Source organism: Bufo bufo, chromosome 9, assembly GCF_905171765.1.
Source record: "Bufo bufo chromosome 9, aBufBuf1.1, whole genome shotgun sequence".
Classification (NCBI taxonomy): domain Eukaryota; kingdom Metazoa; phylum Chordata; class Amphibia; order Anura; family Bufonidae; genus Bufo; species Bufo bufo.
The window spans coordinates 55,585,787-55,605,035 of record NC_053397.1 but is presented as its reverse complement, the minus strand read 5'-3'; the positions used below and the strand labels follow the sequence as shown (position 1 = coordinate 55,605,035).

The following is a 19,249-nucleotide window of genomic DNA, read 5'->3' as shown; positions in this document are numbered from 1 at the left end:
CTCCGGCGGGTGAACCGTCTGTCGGATCCATCCTGCCGCTAATTAACGTGTGCTCCCGGCAGCGGCTGCCTCTCGCCATGCCGCCGCAACTCTGCCCCCATTATAGTCAATGGGGAAGGAGCGGCAATACGGGGGCACACGTGAACTAGCAGCAGGACGGATCCGACAGACTGTTCACCCACCGGAACAACCTGCAGGAGTTCCCTCTGCCGCTAGTGTGAAAAAAACGGAATTAGTCTTACCGGTAATTCTGTTTCCATGAGATCATCACGACGGCATACAAGGAGATTGACCCCTGACCTCTGTAGGGGCAGGAACAGAGAAAGGTTAAATACCCTCCTCCCACCACCAACACCAGTGTTTCCAAAATCACACAGAGCAACCCGGTGGTGGAAAACAGTGAAAAAAAGGTATTACTCCATACCTTCTAGAGACCTACTAGGTCAAAAACGATTTAAATGATAGGGAGGGAATAACGTGCCGTCGTGATGATCTCATGGAAACAGAATTACCGGTAAGACTAATTCCGGTTTTTCCATAGCATCATCACGACGGCATACAAGGAGATATAAAAAATATATCAGTTAAGGGGGGGCTACAGCCTGGAGGACTCTCCGCCCGAAGGACAGATCAGAAGATCTGGAAAGATCCAGGCGATAGTGCTTTATAAATGTATGAATGCTGGACCAAGTGGCAGCACGACAGATTTCCTCCAGAGAAGCCCCAGCTCTCTCCGCCTGAGAGGAAGACATGGCCCGAGTGGAATGGGCCCTAATGTTGACTGGACATGTAAGATTTTGTATTTGGTAACAAAGACTAATGACTTCTTTGAGCCATCTAGCTATAGAGGACCGGGAGGCCCAGATTCCATTTCCTTAGCTTCATCTCCCTGCATACAGGGAGACCTTTCTCTGCCCTGTCCTCTGTAGGGACAGGAAACACTGGTGTTGGTGGTGGGAGGAGGGTATTTAACCTTTCTCTGTTCCTGCCCCTACAGAGGTCAGGGGTCAATCTCCTTGTATGCCGTCGTGATGATGCTATGGAAATAAGCTTTGTCTACTTATTCGCACACTTTGCTCAGTTTAGCTACATCCAATAAACATGCATGTTGGATGTGTACAAGGATAGCTCTAATCATGGATATTTACCACTCTGAAGCACAGTAAAAAAAAAAAAAAAAAAAAAAACTTTTCCATCATAAAAAAAAATATATAAAATTGGTATTGCTGCATGGTTTAGAAGTCCAAATTGACCCCGATTTTTTCCAATATAGTGATCACTGCCAGAATTAGTTGCTCACCCCCCTCATAAAAACTGATAGTCATATATACCCCAAAATAGTACCAATAAAAAGTGTTCCCCACTACAAAACAAAGTCACACTGCCCCAAAATAAAAAATAAAAAGTTTTTTTTCAAGGAGTAAAACAAAACTTTACAGATTTGTCATAATTATGGCATCATTTTACAGACACTCAGAATAAAAGTTAACACGTCACTTTTACAGCATAGTGAATGCTGTAAAAATAAACCCCAAAAGACAAATGGCAGAATTAGTTAATGATTTTAAAATTCTTCTGAGGGGTCTGTGGAAGAAGAAAAAAATAAAATAAAAATGTGCCACTGACCAATGCTATTAAAACACCAAATAAAAAGAATGCGTTTGTGGACTTTTCACCGTTTTTACTTTAGACTCGAAAAATCTAGGTACAGTGTTTTATACAGTTAAAAGAACCTGCAATGAAGCCAAAAGAAACTCGTGTGTGACAGGACCTGGAATCACTTTTATATGCTTATGGTACATACATGCTATAGGATATGAACACGACTGCATAAATTCATCTGTGTAATGCAAGCTAATAATAAGTTGGATAAAGAGTGGAAAAACCATTTTAATGTTGCATCATGAATCACAAGAACATGATCAAAAATAAAAAGCGCTGTACAAGAAAAAACAAGAATAAAAAGTAAGGAAATTGTAAGCGTTATCGCGTGATTACTGTTTTAAAACAAAATGACAAGACACTGCATTTTTAATCTTCCATGTAGCAGAAAGAAACAGTTTGAATCTCAATTTGCAGAGCAAAAGGAAAAAAAAAGAGAAGGGACAGAAAAAGCCCAATTCAGAGAAGAGCTACATTCAGTTTCCAAACGATTCTAAAATATAAACTATAGAAAATGTGCACTGGTAACTTGCGCACCAGTCACAGAACTGCTCAGCAGGAATCATTCATTCAGTATTGATAAGACCAATACACAGTGATCTCTGTATTAGCTACAACATTGTAGTACTGGAAAGGACACCCCCAATTCCTTGAAAGTCTGGTAAATGCCAACACAATGGCATCTTGTTTTTCTGCAGAATTCATACTGTGAAACTTCCATTCCATCAAGAATGCTCTATACCAGGGATGGTCGACCCGAGGCTCTCCAGCTGTTGCAAAACTACAACTCCCAGCATGCCCACACTGCCTTAAAAGCAGGGCACGGTGGGAGTTTTAGTTTTACAACAGCTGCAGGTTGGCCATCCCTGCTCTATAGGACTGAGATCTGGGACTGCAGACCACGGTCATCTTCTAATGCCAATACCATGCGGCTGGTATGGGTAGACTTTGGTCATAAAGGGATGTGCATGGTTAGCATCAATGCTTTGGTAGGTTGTGGTATTTAAAATCATGTCCGGTTGGTATTAAGAGGCCTAATGTGTGCTGTGTAATGAACGTTTCCCATACCATTACACTGCCACCACCAGCCTGGAACGTCTGGTGGGCACAAAGCAGCATACGGCTAAGGAGTCATCTGGTTTCTGCAGACCTAAATTCGTTTTGATACTTCTTGGGACATTTAGTCTCCGACTCTGTATTCTCCGCTTCCAGTATAAAAGAGTGTAACCCAGTGTGATTTTCCACTGCTGTACGCTATCCACCTCCATACGCTTTTGACGTGATGTAAATTCATGGTACCACTGATGTAATGTATGGTTAATTGCCCGTCTGTTGTCTTCATCAGCCTGGAGCGTGCTGGCTTTTGTACCTTCCTCACAGTTCTTCCTTTTGTACATCAAAAGATCATGTCCTTGTCCTGGTGTGCAGACAGAACCTTTTTAGTACTTTTTGTTCAGGAGAGAGGAGGGAAGGGCAACAATGAATACACAGAAGTAGTTCAGATGCAACAAAAAAGCAGAGCACACCAATCATACAAATATTAACTAAACTACATTTTAAAGCCTCATTCACACGTCAGTATCTTGTTCAGCAATTTCCATCACTGATTTTTAGCCAAAACCAGGAATGGAGCCTCCACTGACATAAGGTACAAGGGAAAGATCTGCACCTGTTCTGTGTTCAGAGCTGCAACCTGGTTTTGGCTGAAAATCACTGAGGGAAATCATTGACCGAACACTGACGTGTGAATGAGGCATAAATATGTATTCCCATCAGTAGGATATGCCAGATAGGAGCAGGTCCCAGTGGGACCCGCACCTATCTGCAGAATGGGACCCCCAAAGTGAATAGAGAGCAGCCGCACATGCATGGATCACCACTGGTTCGGCTATTTCCAGAGGTGAATTGGATGTGCGATGGGCGCTCGCCTTTCAATTCTGGAGATAGGAGCAAGTCCCAAAAGGTAGGACTCACACCGATGGCATACGACAGCAATGTCTGAGATGCGAATACCCCTTTAAACATATGAATGATTGGTAGGTTTCTAGTGATGTTAGCACCTCATTCATTTAGTGTTGGTAAGGCAGCCAATACACGCTCCTAACGTTTCCCAGAATCCATAAAGGTGACATTTAGAACACTTGAGGTCTTCAAGGTACAATATAAGAGCCAAATAACCGTTTACATGACATAAAATCATGAAAGTACTTTCTCTGAGTAACCTAGTCTCTTGCGGATAAAGGCATGTGAATGACAAAATTCCATCCTCACGACACATTTATTTCATTATTTCTGTAGGCCCTTAGCACGAGCATAGTGTTACACGGTTTCATACACAATCACATCCAAAACGAGTTCTAAAATTTCATTGTAAACATTCTCATATGTTGAAATATCAAACGGTTTGCTAAAATGCTCAAGTGCGGAGCGAAACTGAAAAAAAACAAACAAAAATAAAAAATAAAAAACAGTGTGGTGAGAAAGCTACTCGTACAGAAATTGGTTTAATAAAATACTAGGGATGGGAAATGACGTAAGAGAACATTAAAAAGAGAAATGAATAGGTGACTTATCACTATTTAAAAAAAAAAAATTTTTTTTTTTTTATATATATATACTGAAATTCTACATTAAAAAGAAATGTCATCGGGTAAATACATCTTTGTTGACAAAGTAGGAGGTAGCATGGATGCACCAGTTAGTGAGAAACGCAACTGAAATAAAGAGTTTTTTTTTCCTTACAACAAATAATTTCCAGTCCTATTTACACTTTGCAGAAATATCAGTAAAACAATTCACCCTCCACTTTTTTTTTTAGTACAAAAGCATCGTGTAATAAAAACGAAACAAAAAAACATACATTATCTGTACAGAAACGTACTGAGTGCCCTATGTTGAATGGAACAGTCTTCAGAACTCTGCAGATTATGGTAATACTTAATGCCCTAGATGAACCGATACAACATCAGGAATTGTCCGTGATCTTGTAGAAAATGCACCGTATAAATATAATTTTCATATCAGTGATTTCATGACTATGGACTCGTGTTTCTAAGCTTTTCTAACAAGTGGGGGAAAAAAAGGCATATATGCAAGGATTACGTTGTGCTTCGTCCAAGAAGCAAAGTGTAAAGATAGTGAAGTCTGCAGGAGCTCGCGCTAACGTTACGGCACATCAGCATTTTTGTTTGTCCTTTGTATTATAAACAGGTATAACAATGTGGTCTTTAAAAATGAGAGAGGGGAAAAAAAAAAAAAAAAAAAAAGTAAAAAGGAGGGGGAAAAAAATTTCAAAAACACAAGAGAAAATAGTCTAATATACATCCAAATAACCATTTTGATTTGCATGGCATCTGCTCTTAGGAAGCCGCCTCTGTCATTATTAAGGAGAAGTTTGTTTCGCTGATTGAAGGGGTCTTCTTTAGTAAAGGTTCCACTTCAACCATGCCTGCTCCTGTCCGTGGAAGATTTGCATTGACAATGTGGCGTTGCAAGTGCTTTATCCAATCTTCTTGTACAGACAAAGGTCCTCGAAAGACAAGCCCACAAAACCTGTTTAAAAGAAGAATTTTTTTTTTTTTAGTTTTACAAAAAAGTTAATAAATTAATTAAATTGGGTTGGCAAAGGATAAGTCGCCGATGCCCAATTGGGGGGTACTGTTGGCGGTGCATTATGGAGAGGTCAGGTTCCCTTTAAACATGTTGTAGGCGTACAATGCTGATGCTTTCAAAGTGTAATCAGTAAAATATGAAATATTTCCGAGCAGTAGTAGTCATTATAGATTTTAGCACAGTTTGCAAACAATGCAACAAGATTGAGGTTACTAATATGAGAATAATGTACGTTTTTAATTTTTTTATTTGCTGTAATAAAATTTAGGTCACTTACATTAGAATAAAAAACAAAAGCCTAAAACAAACCTGCATCTCAAGATATAAACTTCCTCAGTGGTGTGTGGCAATGGCAATACTTTCTTCTTACTCCCAGATCGCGATCTTGACTTCTTTTGCTTGCAATCTAATACTAATGTACAAAGGAAAACAATTACCATACACACCACTGTATAAAATAAGCACAGTATCTGGATCAGAGGATGAGCTGCAAACATTGCTCAGAGTGGACAAGAAAACTGTATTGAACAGGACACAAACATCTACGACCGTATTTTTGGTCCATATTTTTTGCGAATCAGATGTGGACTTGTTAATTTCAATAAAGCCTCAAAAGATGCGGACAGCAGCACGTGTGGTCCGTATCCGTATTTCCGATCTGTCCTATTCTTTTCCATTTTGCAGACAATAGGCATTTCTAACAAAGTGGGGGATGCACACGACCGGTATCAGCGATTTAAAGACTGCAAAATGGATACGTTTATGTGAATGGGCTCTAAAAAATTAAGGATAATCCAATACATAGGTCCTCTGTACCAAGCGTTTTCACAGTCGAAGCAATGGCAGTCTATATGGTATGTGTGCTGTCCAGGCTCAGCACCCAGGCCTTTAATCGGCTGAATATGTAGAAAGGGGCCAAAACCCTTAATACATTATGAAACAGAGGGCTGACTTACAATAATGGGAAATCGTGGGTATGCAAAGATCATGGCCGTATGGTATGCCAACAGAAAAAAAATGGCCTCCTCTGGAGAGACATACCTGTTCCAGTCAAAAGCCCAGCGCTCTTCTTCCTTGAATAAGCTCTCATATGGTTAGACAGGCTAACGCCACTAGAAAACGTAGTATTACAATTCACACACGTCTTGTGCTTCGCAGACATACCTAATAGAAAGAAAGAACATGAAAACTACACATCTGGCCCGAAAGAACATGGATTCCAACTAATGGATTGGGAGGTAGACGTGATATTAGCGGTGGCCCTTACACAAGCTTGAAGCCGCTGAAGGTGCGACTACATAAGCCATTCATATTCACATATTTTAAGCAATGTGATCTTGCCAGTAAATAGTACACAGGCGTCTCTCGATATTCATGAACAGAATTAAAAGTCTAGTTGACAAAGTGGTAATTAAAGTGTTTTTTACCCACAAGACTGTAAAAAGGCGCAGCACTAAATTAGGTTGCTGATGAAGACTGGGAGAAAAGGTGGTATAACACACCACCAAACAGCTGTTAGACAAAACACTTTATTCAGTGCCTTTTATGTTCATTACTCTGGATGCGCAACTAATAATGAAAGTTAATGATTTGAAGTTTCTTGCAAAATTCTTTGTGCTAAGCAAATGATCAACAAACTACCAACGTATTCTTCTGCAATAAGCAAAGATGTCAAACTATGAAACAGACCCAAGACTACTTAATGCACACACTTCGTATACAAACCCGTGAAGATAAATATTAAAAGGGAACTTATCAGCTCTCTCATGCTGCCCCCTTATCTAAGGGCAACAGAAAGTCACTTATGGGTTAAAGTGGAATGCCCATCGGCCCCATTTGGTCCAGCAGAGATCTAGACGCAATCCAGCAAATATGCCGAGAATCTGCCTGACAGACACTGTGCACACTTAATGGGGCCAGCGGACATATCGTCCACATCTGGCAGCGCCGGATCCGTACAATTCCAGCAGGCTGTTCTGGGCCCGGCAGAGAATTTAAACAGGTCCTCTTTAATCCACATAGAGCACAGCAAGCCAGGCGTCTGATGTGAACTCCCCCTACGGACAGTAAGGCTGGTTTCACACGGGCGTTGCGGGAACATGCGTGATTTTTCCGCGCGAGTGCAAAACAATGTAATGCGTTTTGCACTCGCGTGAGAAAAATCGCGCATGTTTGGTACCCGAACTTCTTCACAGAAGTTCGGGCTTGGGATCGGTGTTCTGTAGATTGCTATTATTTTCCCTTATAACCATGTTATAAGGGAAAATAATACATTCTGAATACAGAATGCATCGTAAAATAGCGCTGGAGGGGTTAAAAAAATAATAAATAATTAAACTCCCCTTAATCCACTTGCTCGCGCAGCCGGCATCTCTTCTGTCTTCATCTGTGAGCAATAGGACCTTTGATGACGTCACTACGCTCATCACATGATCCATCACCATGGTGATGGATCATGTGACATCATCAAAAGGTCCTATTGCTCACAGATGAAGACAGAAGAGATGCCGGCTGCGCGAGCAAGTGGATTAAGGGGAGTTTAATTATTTATTTATTTATTTTTTAACCCCTCCAGCGCTATTGTACTATGCATTCTGTATTCAGAATGCTATTATTTTCCCTTATAACCATGTTATAAGGGAAAATAATAATGATCGGGTCTCCATCCCGATCGTCTCCTAGCAACCGTGCGTGAAAATCGCACCGCATCCGCACTTGCTTGCAGATGCTTGCGATTTTCCCACAGCCCCATTCACTTCTATGGGGCATTGCGTGAAAAACGCACAAAGAGGAGCATGCTGCGATTTTCACGCAACGCACAAGTGATGCATGAAAATCACCGCTCATGTGCACAGCCCCATAGAAATGAATGGGTCAGGATTCAGTGCGGGTGCAATGCGTTCAACTCACGCATCGCATCCGTGCGGAATACTCGCCCGTGTGAAAGGGGCCCAAGATGGAAAAGTCAGCATCTCATGAATACATCAGACTCCTTGCTGGCAAGCACTATGCACGCGATGTGAGTACTAAGGCCTCCTGCGCACGACTGTTGGTGTCCCGTTGCCGTATTGCGGACCGCATTCACTTCAATGGGTCCGCAAATTCGGAGATGCGGAATGGTACGGAACAGAAGCATGGAAGGGAAACCTACATAAGCACTATGGAGTGCTTCCGTGGGGTTTCGTCCCATACTTCCGTTCCGCGAAAAGACAGAACATGTCCTACCTTTTTGCAGAACGGGCATATCGCGGATCCATTAAAGTGAATCCGCTTCCGGCTGCCCCACAGTGGGTGTTCGGGCATTGTGGGCCGCAGCAGGGCCACGGGGCGCACACGATCGTGTGCAGGAGGCTTAAGGCTACCTGTACAGACTGCATATTTCACATGTTTTTTTCAGTGCAGGCGGAAAAATTGCAGTACAATAATTTCATGTACACTATTTTTTCCGTGCGGAAACGGATTTGTTGTGTGAATTTTGACATCCATAGCATGCCAATTCTTATGTGCGCATTACACCCTTTTCAATGCAAGGGTGAGAAAAATCTGCATCGTCTGCACCAAAAACTGCAAGTAATATGGTTTTTGCTTTGGATATGGTGCGGAAACTCACAAATCCAGACAAAAAATAAATAAAAATTGTGGTTTATCTGTTTTGACGCCCGTTCTCATGTGCAATAAAGGGGTTGTCTCTCTTCAGCAAGCAGCATTTATCATGTAGGGAAAGTTAATACAAGCCATTTACTAATGAATTGTGATTGTCCATATTGCCTCCTTTTCTGGCTCCATTCATTTTTCCATCACATTATACACTGCTCGTTTCCAGGGGTTACAACTTACAACTACCCTACAATCCAGCAGCGGTGGCAGTGCTAGTACACTGTAGGAGAAGAAGCCTGCCTCCATGGTGGCTGGGACCACAGGAATGTGCGTAGGTCGGAGCTTTTTTCTATGGCGTGCGAGCACGACCACCGCCGCTGCTGCTGGATTGCAGGGTGGTCATAACCCCTGAAAACAAGCAGGGTATAAAGTGATGGAAAAATAAATCCAGTCAGCAAAGAAGGCAATATGGGCAAACACAATACATTAGTAAGTGCCTTGTATTCACTTCCTCTACATGATAAATGTAATTTGCTGAAGTGAAACAACCCTGACATGCCTGTTTTAATAGTTTCATGCACCTCCATGTAATAACAATTCTAGAGCATCTGTTCTTATGTCTCTTATTTTGTTTAGGCACGAAGACTGACTATCCATGCAGATTTTAAAATCCACAGCATGTCAATTGTACACATACACACATCTATTATATAATATACATTTTAGTGGGTTTTCCCAATAGACTTCAATGGGGTTAAACAGAAAGCCTGCAGGATAAATAGCTCGTTTTCATGTGCAGTTTTCATGAGCACAAATACGCAGTGTGTGCAGGTAGCCAAAGGTCCCTGGTTTTAAACCAGATTCAGATGGCCTTATTCAAAATTGTACATTTTACTTCCAGAACACAAAGATGATTTTGGGAAATTTATATGTTTTTGTAGGGCACTGAGCTGGTGACTGCCAGAGACAACTGTCTCCAATCGTCTGCCAAGGCATGAGACATGGACCAAAGTAGTGCATGACCTGAGTATCTGCGCAGGGAGGTCTGAAGTGTGTAATTTACTTCAATGGGTCTGTGTGAATTAGACCTTAACCACCTCAGCCCCCAGTGCTTAAACACCCTGAAAGACCAGGCCACTTTTTACACTTCTGACCTACACTACTTTCACCATTTATTGCTCGGTCATGCAACTTACCACCCAAATGAATTTTACCTCCTTTTCTTCTCACTAATAGAGCTTTCATTTGGTGGTATTTCATTGCTGCTGACATTTTTACTTTTTTTGTTATTAATCGAAATTTAACGATTTTTTTGCAAAAAAATGACATTTTTCACTTTCAGTTGTAAAATTTTGCAAAAAAAATGACATCCATATATAAATTTTGCTCTAAATTTATTGTTCTACATGTCTTTGATAAAAAAAAAATGTTTGGGTAAAAAAAAAATGGTTTGGGTAAAAGTTATAGCGTTTACAAACTATGGTACAAAAATGTGAATTTCCGCTTTTTGAAGCAGCTCTGACTTTCTGAACACCTGTCATGTTTCCTGAGGTTCTACAATGCCCAGACAGTACAAACACCCCACAAATGACCCCATTTCGGAAAGTACACACCCTAAGGTATTCGCTGATGGGCATAGTGAGTTCATAGAACTTTTTATTTTTTGTCACAAGTTAGCGGAAAATGATGATTTTTTTTTTTTTCTTACAAAGTCTCATATTCCACTAACTTGTGACAAAAAATAAAAACTTCCATGAACTCACTATGCCCATCACGAAATACCTTGGGGTCTCTTCTTTCCAAAATGGGGTCACTTGTGGGGTAGTTATACTGCCCTGGCATTCTAGGGGCCCAAATGTGTGGTAAGGAGTTTGAAATCAAATTCTGTAAAAACTGACCAGTGAAATCCGAAAGGTGCTCTTTGGAATATGGGCCCCTTTGCCCACCTAGGCTGCAAAAAAGTGTCACACATCTGGTATCGCCGTACTCAGTAGAAGTTGAGGAATGTGTTTTGGGGTGTCATTTTACATATACCCATGCTGGGTGAGATAAATATCTTGGTCAAATGCCAACTTTGTATAAAAAAATGGGAAAAGTTGTCTTTTGCCAAGATATTTCTCTCACCCAGCATGGGTATATGTAAAAAGACACCCCAAAACACATTCCCCAACTTGTCCTGAATACGGAGATACCAGATGTGTGACACTTTTTTGCAGCCTAGGTGGGCAAAGGGGCCCATATTCCAAAGAGCACCTTTCGGATTTCACTCGTCATTTTTTACAGAATTTGATTTCAAACTCCTTACCACACATTTGGGCCCCTAGAATGCCAGGGCAGTATAACTACCCCACAAGTGACCCCATTTTGGAAAGAAGAGACCCCAAGGTATTCGCTGATGGGCATAGTGAGTTCATGGAAGTTTTTATTTTTTGTCACAAGTTAGTGGAATATGAGACTTTGTATGAAAAAAAAAAATATATAAAAAAAATCATCATTTTCCACTAACTTGTGACAAAAAATAAAAAATTCTAGGAACTCGCCATGCCCCTCACGGAATACCTTGGGGTGTCTTCTTTCCAAAATGGGGTCACTTGTGGGGTAGTTATACTGCCCTGGCATTTTCCAGGGGCCCTAATGTGTGGTAAGTAGGTAAATGACCAGTGAAATCCAAAAGGTGCTCTTTGGAATATGGGCCCCTTTGCCCACCTAGGCTGCAAAAAAGTGCCACACATGTGGTATCTCCGTACTCAGGAGAAGTTGGGGAATGTGTTTTGGGGTGTCTTTTTACATATACCCATGCTGGGTGAGAGAAATATCTTGGCAAAAGACAACTTTTCCCATTTTTTTATACAAAGTTGGCATTTGACCAAGATATTTATCTCACCCAGCATGGGTATATGTAAAATGACACCCCAAAACACATTCCCCACCTTCTCCTGAGTACGGAGATACCAGATGTGTGACACTTTTTTGCAGCCTAGGTGGGCAAAGGGGCCCATATTCCAAAGAGCACCTTTCGGATTTCACTGGTCATTTTTTACAGAATTTGATTTCAAACTCCTTACCACACATTTGGGCCCCAAAAATACCAGGGCATTATACCTACCCCACAAGTGACCCCATTTTGGAAAGAATAGACCCCAAGGTATTCGCTGATGGGCATAGTGAGTTCATGGAAGTTTTTATTTTTTGTCACAAGTTAGTGGAATATGAGACTTTGTATGAAAAAAAAAAAAAAAAAAAAAATCATCATTTTCCACTAACTTGTGACAAAAAATAAAAAATTCTAGGAACTCGCCATGCCCCTCACGGAATACCTTGGGGTGTCTTCTTTCCAAAATGGGGTCACTTGTGGGGTAGTTATACTGCCCTGGCATTTTCCAGGGGCCCTAATGTGTGGTAAGTAGGTAAATGACCAGTGAAATCCGAAAGGTGCTCTTTGGAATATGGGCCCCTTTGCCCACCTAGGCTGCAAAAAAGTGTCACACATCTGGTATCTCCGTACTCGGGAGAAGTTGGGGAATGTGTTTTGGGGTGTCATTTTACATATACCCATGCTGGGTGAGAGAAATATCTTGGCAAAAGACAACTTTTCCCATTTTTTTATACAAAGTTGGCATTTGACCAAGATATTTATCTCACCCAGCATGGGTATATGTAAAAAGACACCCCAAAACACATTCCCCAACTTCTCCTGAGTACGGCGATACCAGATGTGTGACACTTTTTTGCAGCCTAGATGCGCAAAGGGGCCCAAATTCCTTTTAGGAGGCCATTTTTAGACATTTGGATACCAGACTTCTTCTCACGCTTTGGGGCCCCTAGAATGCCAGGGCAGTATAAATACCCCACATGTGACCCCATTTTGGAAAGAAGACACCCCAAGGTATTCAATGAGGGGCATGGCGAGTTCATAGAAATTTTTTTTTTTTGGCACAAGTTAGCGGAAATTGATATTTTTTATTTTTTTCTCACAAAGTCTCCCGTTCCGCTAACTTGGGACAAAAATTTCAATCTTTCATGGACTCAATATGCCCCTCACGGAATACCTGGGGGTGTCTTCTTTCCGAAATGGGGTCACATGTGGGGTATTTATACTGCCCTGGCATTCTAGGGGCCCTAAAGCGTGAGAAGAAGTCTGGAATATAAATGTCTAAAAATTTTTACGCATTTGGATTCCGTGAGGGGTATGGTGAGTTCATGTGAGATTTTATTTTTTGTCACAAGTTAGTGGAATATGAGACTTTGTAAGAAAAAAAAATAATAATTCCGCTAACTTGGGCCAAAAAAATGTCTGAATGGAGCCTTACAGGGGGGTGATCAATGACAGGGGGGTGATCAATGACAGGGGGGTGATCAATGACAGGGGGGGTGATCAATGACAGGGGGGGTGATCAATGACAGGGGGGGTGATCAATGACAGGGGGGGTGATCAATGACAGGGGGGGTGATCAATGACAGGGGTGGTGATCAATGACAGGGGGGTGATCAGGGAGTCTATATGGGGTGATAACCACAGTCATTTATCACGCCCGTGTAAGGCTTCATTCAGACGTCCGGATGCGTTTTGCGGATCCGATCCATCCATCAGTGGATCCGTAAAAATCATGCGGACGTCTGAATGGAGCTTTACAGGGGGGTGATCAATGACAGGGGGGTAATCAATGACAGGGGGGTGATCAGGGAGTCTATATGGGGTGATCACCACAGTCATTGATCATGCCCCTGTAAGGCTTCATTCAGACGTCCGGATGCGTTTTGCGGATCCGATCCATCTATCAGTGGATCCGTAAAAATCATGCGGACGTCTGAATGGAGCTTTACAGGGGGGTAATCAATGACAGGGGGGTGATCAGGGAGTCTATATGGGGTGATAACCACAGTCATTGATCATGCCCCTGTAAGGCTTCATTCAGACGTCCGGATGCGTTTTGCGGATCCGATCCATCTATCAGTGGATCCGTAAAAATCATGCGGACGTCTGAATGGAGCTTTACAGGGGGGTGATCAATGACAGGGGGGTAATCAATGACAGGGGGGTGATCAGGGAGTCTATATGGGGTGATCACCACAGTCATTGATCATGCCCCTGTAAGGCTTCATTCAGACGTCCGGATGCGTTTTGCGGATCCGATCCATCTATCAGTGGATCCGTAAAAATCATGCGGACGTCTGAATGGAGCTTTACAGGGGGGTAATCAATGACAGGGGGGTGATCAATGACAGGGGGGTGATCAGGGAGTCTATATGGGGTGATAACCACAGTCATTGATCATGCCCCTGTAAGGCTTCATTCAGACGTCCGGATGCGTTTTGCGGATCCGATCCATCTATCAGTGGATCCGTAAAAATCATGCGGACATCTGAATGGAGCTTTACAGGGGGGTGATCAGGGAGTCTATATGGGGTGATCACCACAGTCATTGATCATGCCCCTGTAAGGCTTCATTCAGACGTCCGGATGCGTTTTGCGGATCCGATCCATCTATCAGTGGATCCGTAAAAATCATGCGGACGTCTGAATGGAGCTTTACAGGGGGGTAATCAATGACAGGGGGGTGATCAATGACAGGGGGGTGATCAATGACAGGGGGGTGATCAGGGAGTCTATATGGGGTGATAACCACAGTCATTGATCATGCCCCTGTAAGGCTTCATTCAGACGTCCGGATGCGTTTTGCGGATCCGATCCATCTATCAGTGGATCCGTAAAAATCATGCGGACATCTGAATGGAGCTTTACAGGGGGTTGATCAATGACAGGGGGGTAATCAATGACAGGGGGGTGATCAGGGAGTCTATATGGGGTGATCAGGGGTGATTAGGGGTGATCAGGGGCTAATAAGGGGTTAATAAGTGACGGGGGGGGGGGGGGGTGTAGTGTAGTGTAGTGGTGCTTGGTGGGACTTTACTGAGCTACCTGTGTCCTCTGGTGGTCGATCCAAACAAATGGGACCACCAGAGGACCAGGTAGCAGGTATATTAGACGCTGTTATCAAAACAGCGTCTAATATACCTGTTAGGGGTTAAAAAAAACACATCTCCAGCCTGCCAGCGAACGATCGCCGCTGGCAGGCTGGAGATCAACTCTCTTACCTTCCGTTCCTGTGAGCGCGCGCGCCTGTGTGCGCGCGTTCACAGGAAATCTCGCGTCTCGCGAGAGGACGCGCCGGCGCGTCCAGGAGGAATGAATCAACCACCTCCAGGACGCGTCTGTGCGTACAGCGGTCCGGAGGTGGTTAAACTGGGCGTCACTGTTGCAGGCAGCAATACCTGGTCTGGTGCACGACTGTAGGACATACTTAGAAAAAAAAATAAAAAAATATATATATATATATAGCGAGCAGGGAGCGAGATAAATGACTCAGTAGTAGCTGCAGATGCATCTGGTCTTTGTCTTTCTTTCATCTCCATAGACTTTAAAGGGGTTATCCAATTTCTGAAACAGCCCCCCCCCCCCCCCCTTCCCCCAATGTGCCAGGCCCCTCACAGGTAATTTCCTTACCCCGCCGCTTCTCCCTGTACACGGATGAAAACATCTGGTGTCGGGGGGGAGCAGTCAATGGCAGGCGGGAATGGTGACCCGGGATGCTAGGGAGGCTCGTACCCGCCTGCCATGGGCTACTTTCCCCCACCCCCCGGATGTTTTTATCCGTGTACAGGGAGAAGCAGCAGCGCAGTGCGGGGAGAGGGGTAAGTATAAGTATCGATTCGGTACCAGGATGTTAATTTTTTTGATACTAGGCTGCACTACAGCTACTGAAGCTGCCCGCACCACTGCCGTCAATGAATGTGAGACTAATTAAAACAGGAGGCGGGACGGGGAGGTAATAAACTGCTGCGCCATCTGAGCTAGTGAGCTCGGCGAACGGCAGCGGCAGCCTCCTCCTCCTGAGTGTTTTGTGTCCTCCCCAGCATCATCCCGAGCCCCAGAGTCAAGCAGTCAGCATAACAGGTACCCGGCCTGGCCACTGTGCCACCAATGATAATTAACCTTTAATACAGATACAGGAGGCGGGTGCCGGCGTCAGAATCACATAGCTGGCACCTGAGGGGTTAACTACCACTGATCGCAGCGCCCTGTCAGAGGCCGGCACCCACCTCCTGTATTAAAGTCACTGGTAACTAAACAAAAATTTTGGTATCGCAACAAGCCTACTGTGAGGGGCCCGGCACATGGGGGGGGGGGGGCTGTTTTGGAAATTGAATAACCCCTTTAATAGGCTGCATAAGGATTTGACCAGTTAATTCAGACAATGAACATTGCTGGGGTAGGGAGGTTAGAAATATATGCAGAAACTGCACTTTTCTTTAAAAATAATAAAGTCATAGCAGTCGTCACTGTGAACATAGTCAATAGGTTCTTATTCTGAAGACCTACCTGACTGTAAAGCGAAGTCCATGCTTCTGTGGGAATTGCACATCAAAGAACAGTCTTCATTGAGTGGATGAAGGCATTTTTGGATGAACCTCTTTCTTGCAGTTTGATTGATCTTTTGAGAAGATTCCACATTCTTCTCTTCACCTGATTTTTTCAATTTAAGTAGTTCAATTAAGGAAACAGGTTTATCCTTCTCGCCATGTCCACCTGCGTCATCACATTCACTTAGGTGGACCCCTTCCCCCATCTGTCCAGAAAACGTTTCCGTTTTTAGGCCATTACGGTGTGCTTCAAGATGTACAGCATTGGACTTTGAGTCATTACTGGAAGTTTTGTGAGTGGAGTAAGGCCTGTGAACAGTGCGCCTATTATTAAGAACCTTGAGGAGTTGCTCGTACTTTTCCTCATTTTGCAGCATTTCATTCAGGACACAGATGGGCGATTTGTGTGCATCCCATTTATTTTTGCCTAGTCTTTTCAGGTGACCTCGAACATGATTTGACAATCCAATTTTTGTATCAAACCAGCCTCCACAAAGCGCACAAGTGTGCTCAGACGGACTCTCCGACTTCTCTACAACTAAATTCATAAAAAAACATAAGTAATAATTCTCAGCTATACAAAAATTGCAGAAAAGAAATATGACAGGAATAATTGTAAACTCATAATTAGGTGCAATACTAGCATGGACTAGATTTACTGTAGGTTTTACTTTAGGATTCACTTTTTCCGTGTGTGTGTGTGTGTGTGTGTGTGTGTGTGTGTGTGTGTGTGTGTGTGTGTGTGTGTGTGTGTGTGTGTGTGTGTGTGTGTGTGTGAGAGACAGTGCGTCCTAAAAAGTTAAGTCTAATGAGAACTTCCATTATGTAAGCGCTCATTAGTATGCAGGAGGAGGGCAGCAGTGAGTGTAGAGCTGTGGGGTCTGATGAAAATTTGTGATCTGATTGAGGGTCGAATCTGAGGCCTAATTAACACTGGAAGTCTGATCTTTGGTCTGATGAAAAATATATTTTTCTAATTTTTCTCATCAAAAACCTAGGTAAGCGTTATGATCAGGTGTATCTTATAAAGCAAAAAATACAGGTGTGTGTATATATATATATATATATATAGCAGATGTGTACCTATGACACTGGCTGACCTGCTGCACGTGCGCTTGGCAGCTGAAGGCATCTGTGTTGCCGTTACACCTAGAGGCTCTGCTCTCTCTGCAACTGCCACGTCCTCTCCACTTTGATTGAAAGGGCCAGACAGACAGTGTTGGGGCTGTTTCACACGAGCGGATGCCGTGCGTGACATCCGCTCCGTGAATGACAGCCAAGACCCGATGCAGACTGCAGAAGCACGGAGCATTAACATGATTGATAATGCTCTGTGCCTCTCAGTGACAACTTTATCTCACTGTGATTTCGTAGTAAAGAGATCACAGAGAGGCACGGACCATTATCAATCATGTTAATGCTCCGTGCTTCTGCAGTCTGCATCGGGTCTTGGGTGTCATTCACGGAGCGGATGTCACGCACGGCATCCGCTCGTGTGAAACAGCCCTAAATGTGATCATGCCTGGCTCTGTCAAAGTCCAGAGGGCAAGGTAGTTGTAGAGAAAGCAGAGCCTCTAGGTGTAATGGCAACGCCCCTATTGCTCCTAGAGGCTCATATGCATATATTAAAACAAAAAAACATGAAAAATGGGACCGAGACAGATGCCTTTAGCTGCCATGCGCAAATGTTACACAGGTCTGCCAGTTTCATAGGTTCAAATCTGCTGACGCATGCTCTTTAAGCTTGCCATACAAATTAGACGTATTTCGGCTGAATGCGCCGAGCATCTAAGGCTACTTTCACACTAGCGTTCGGGGCTCTCCGCTTGTGAGTTCCGTTTGAAGGGGCTCACAAGCGGCCCCGAACGGATCCGTCCAGCCCTAATGCATTCTGAGTGGATGCGGATCCGCTCAGAATGCATCAGTCTGGCTCCGTTTGTCCTCCGCTCCGCTCAGCAGGCGGACACCTGAACGCAGCTTGCAGCGTTCGGGTGTCCGCCTGGCCGTGCGGAGGCAATCGGATCCGTCCAGACTTACAATGTAAGTCAATGGGGACGGATCCGTTTGAAGTTGACACAGTATGGCTCAATTTTCAAACGGATCCGTCTCCCATTGACTTTCAATGTAAAGTCAAAACGGATCCGTTTGCATTATCATGAACAAAAAAAAAAAAAAATATTTTTTTTTTTTTTGTTCATGGTAATGCAAACGGATCCGTTCTGAACGGATCTAAACGTTTGCATTATAGGTGCGGATCCGTCTGGGCACATACCAGACGGATCCGACCTAAACGCAGGTGTGAAAGTAGCCTAATATGTATGGTGCCTCTCCTCAACAGATGTCAGGGAGATAGGGTCAGACAACTGCCCATCTATTTGTTCTCAGCAGAGAAAGCTAGTGTGTGTGTGTGGATATGGTAGCTTTACTTCCAGGGAATAATCTGCCTTGTGGAAAATATGCGTTCAAGTGATTACACTTTAAAACCCGCAATACATGTGATAACTTCTATTAAGTGTCCATTCACACGGCTATGTGTTTTGCGGATCCGCACATCGCCAGCACTTTCATAGAAAATGCCTTTTCTTGTCCGCAATTGCAAAAATATGTTCTATTTTTTTGCGAAACAGAAGTGCGGATCCGCAAATGCGGACCGGATGCGGACCCATTTTGCAGATGTGTGAATGGACCCTAAAAGTGTCATAAAGACCACGCAGCTCCAGATAGATACAGATCCGACCAAATTGTAGATAGACAACTGTCTCAGTATAGTCAATCACTGTATTGTCAAGCGTGGACTCCACAATAAGGCCCCTTTCACACGAGCGAGCACTCTGCGCGGGTGCAATGCATGATGCGACCCACTGAATCCGGACCCATTCATTTCAATGGGTCTGTGTACATGAGCGTTGGTTTTTTAACGCATCACTTGTGCGTTACGTGAAAATCGCATCGCATT

General features: G+C 43.4%; 1 protein-coding gene across 6 annotated transcripts in view; it reads right to left on the bottom strand.

Annotated features, from left to right (window-relative positions):
* Positions 1-3,248: 3,248 nt before the first annotated feature.
* The window catches only part of ZNF644 (zinc finger protein 644), a 67,915-nt gene continuing 51,914 nt past the window's right edge, over positions 3,249-19,249 (bottom strand). For all 6 annotated transcript variants that reach the window (XM_040408402.1, XM_040408400.1, XM_040408398.1 and 3 more), the window contains 4 exons: positions 16,253-16,831; positions 6,316-6,438; positions 5,584-5,686; positions 3,249-5,214 (listed from right to left, as the gene is read on the bottom strand). In XM_040408402.1, the coding sequence (XP_040264336.1) occupies positions 5,022-5,214; positions 5,584-5,686; positions 6,316-6,438; positions 16,253-16,831 (998 nt within the window). In that variant the 3' untranslated portion in view covers positions 3,249-5,021. The remainder of the gene's footprint in view (positions 5,215-5,583; positions 5,687-6,315; positions 6,439-16,252; positions 16,832-19,249) is intronic.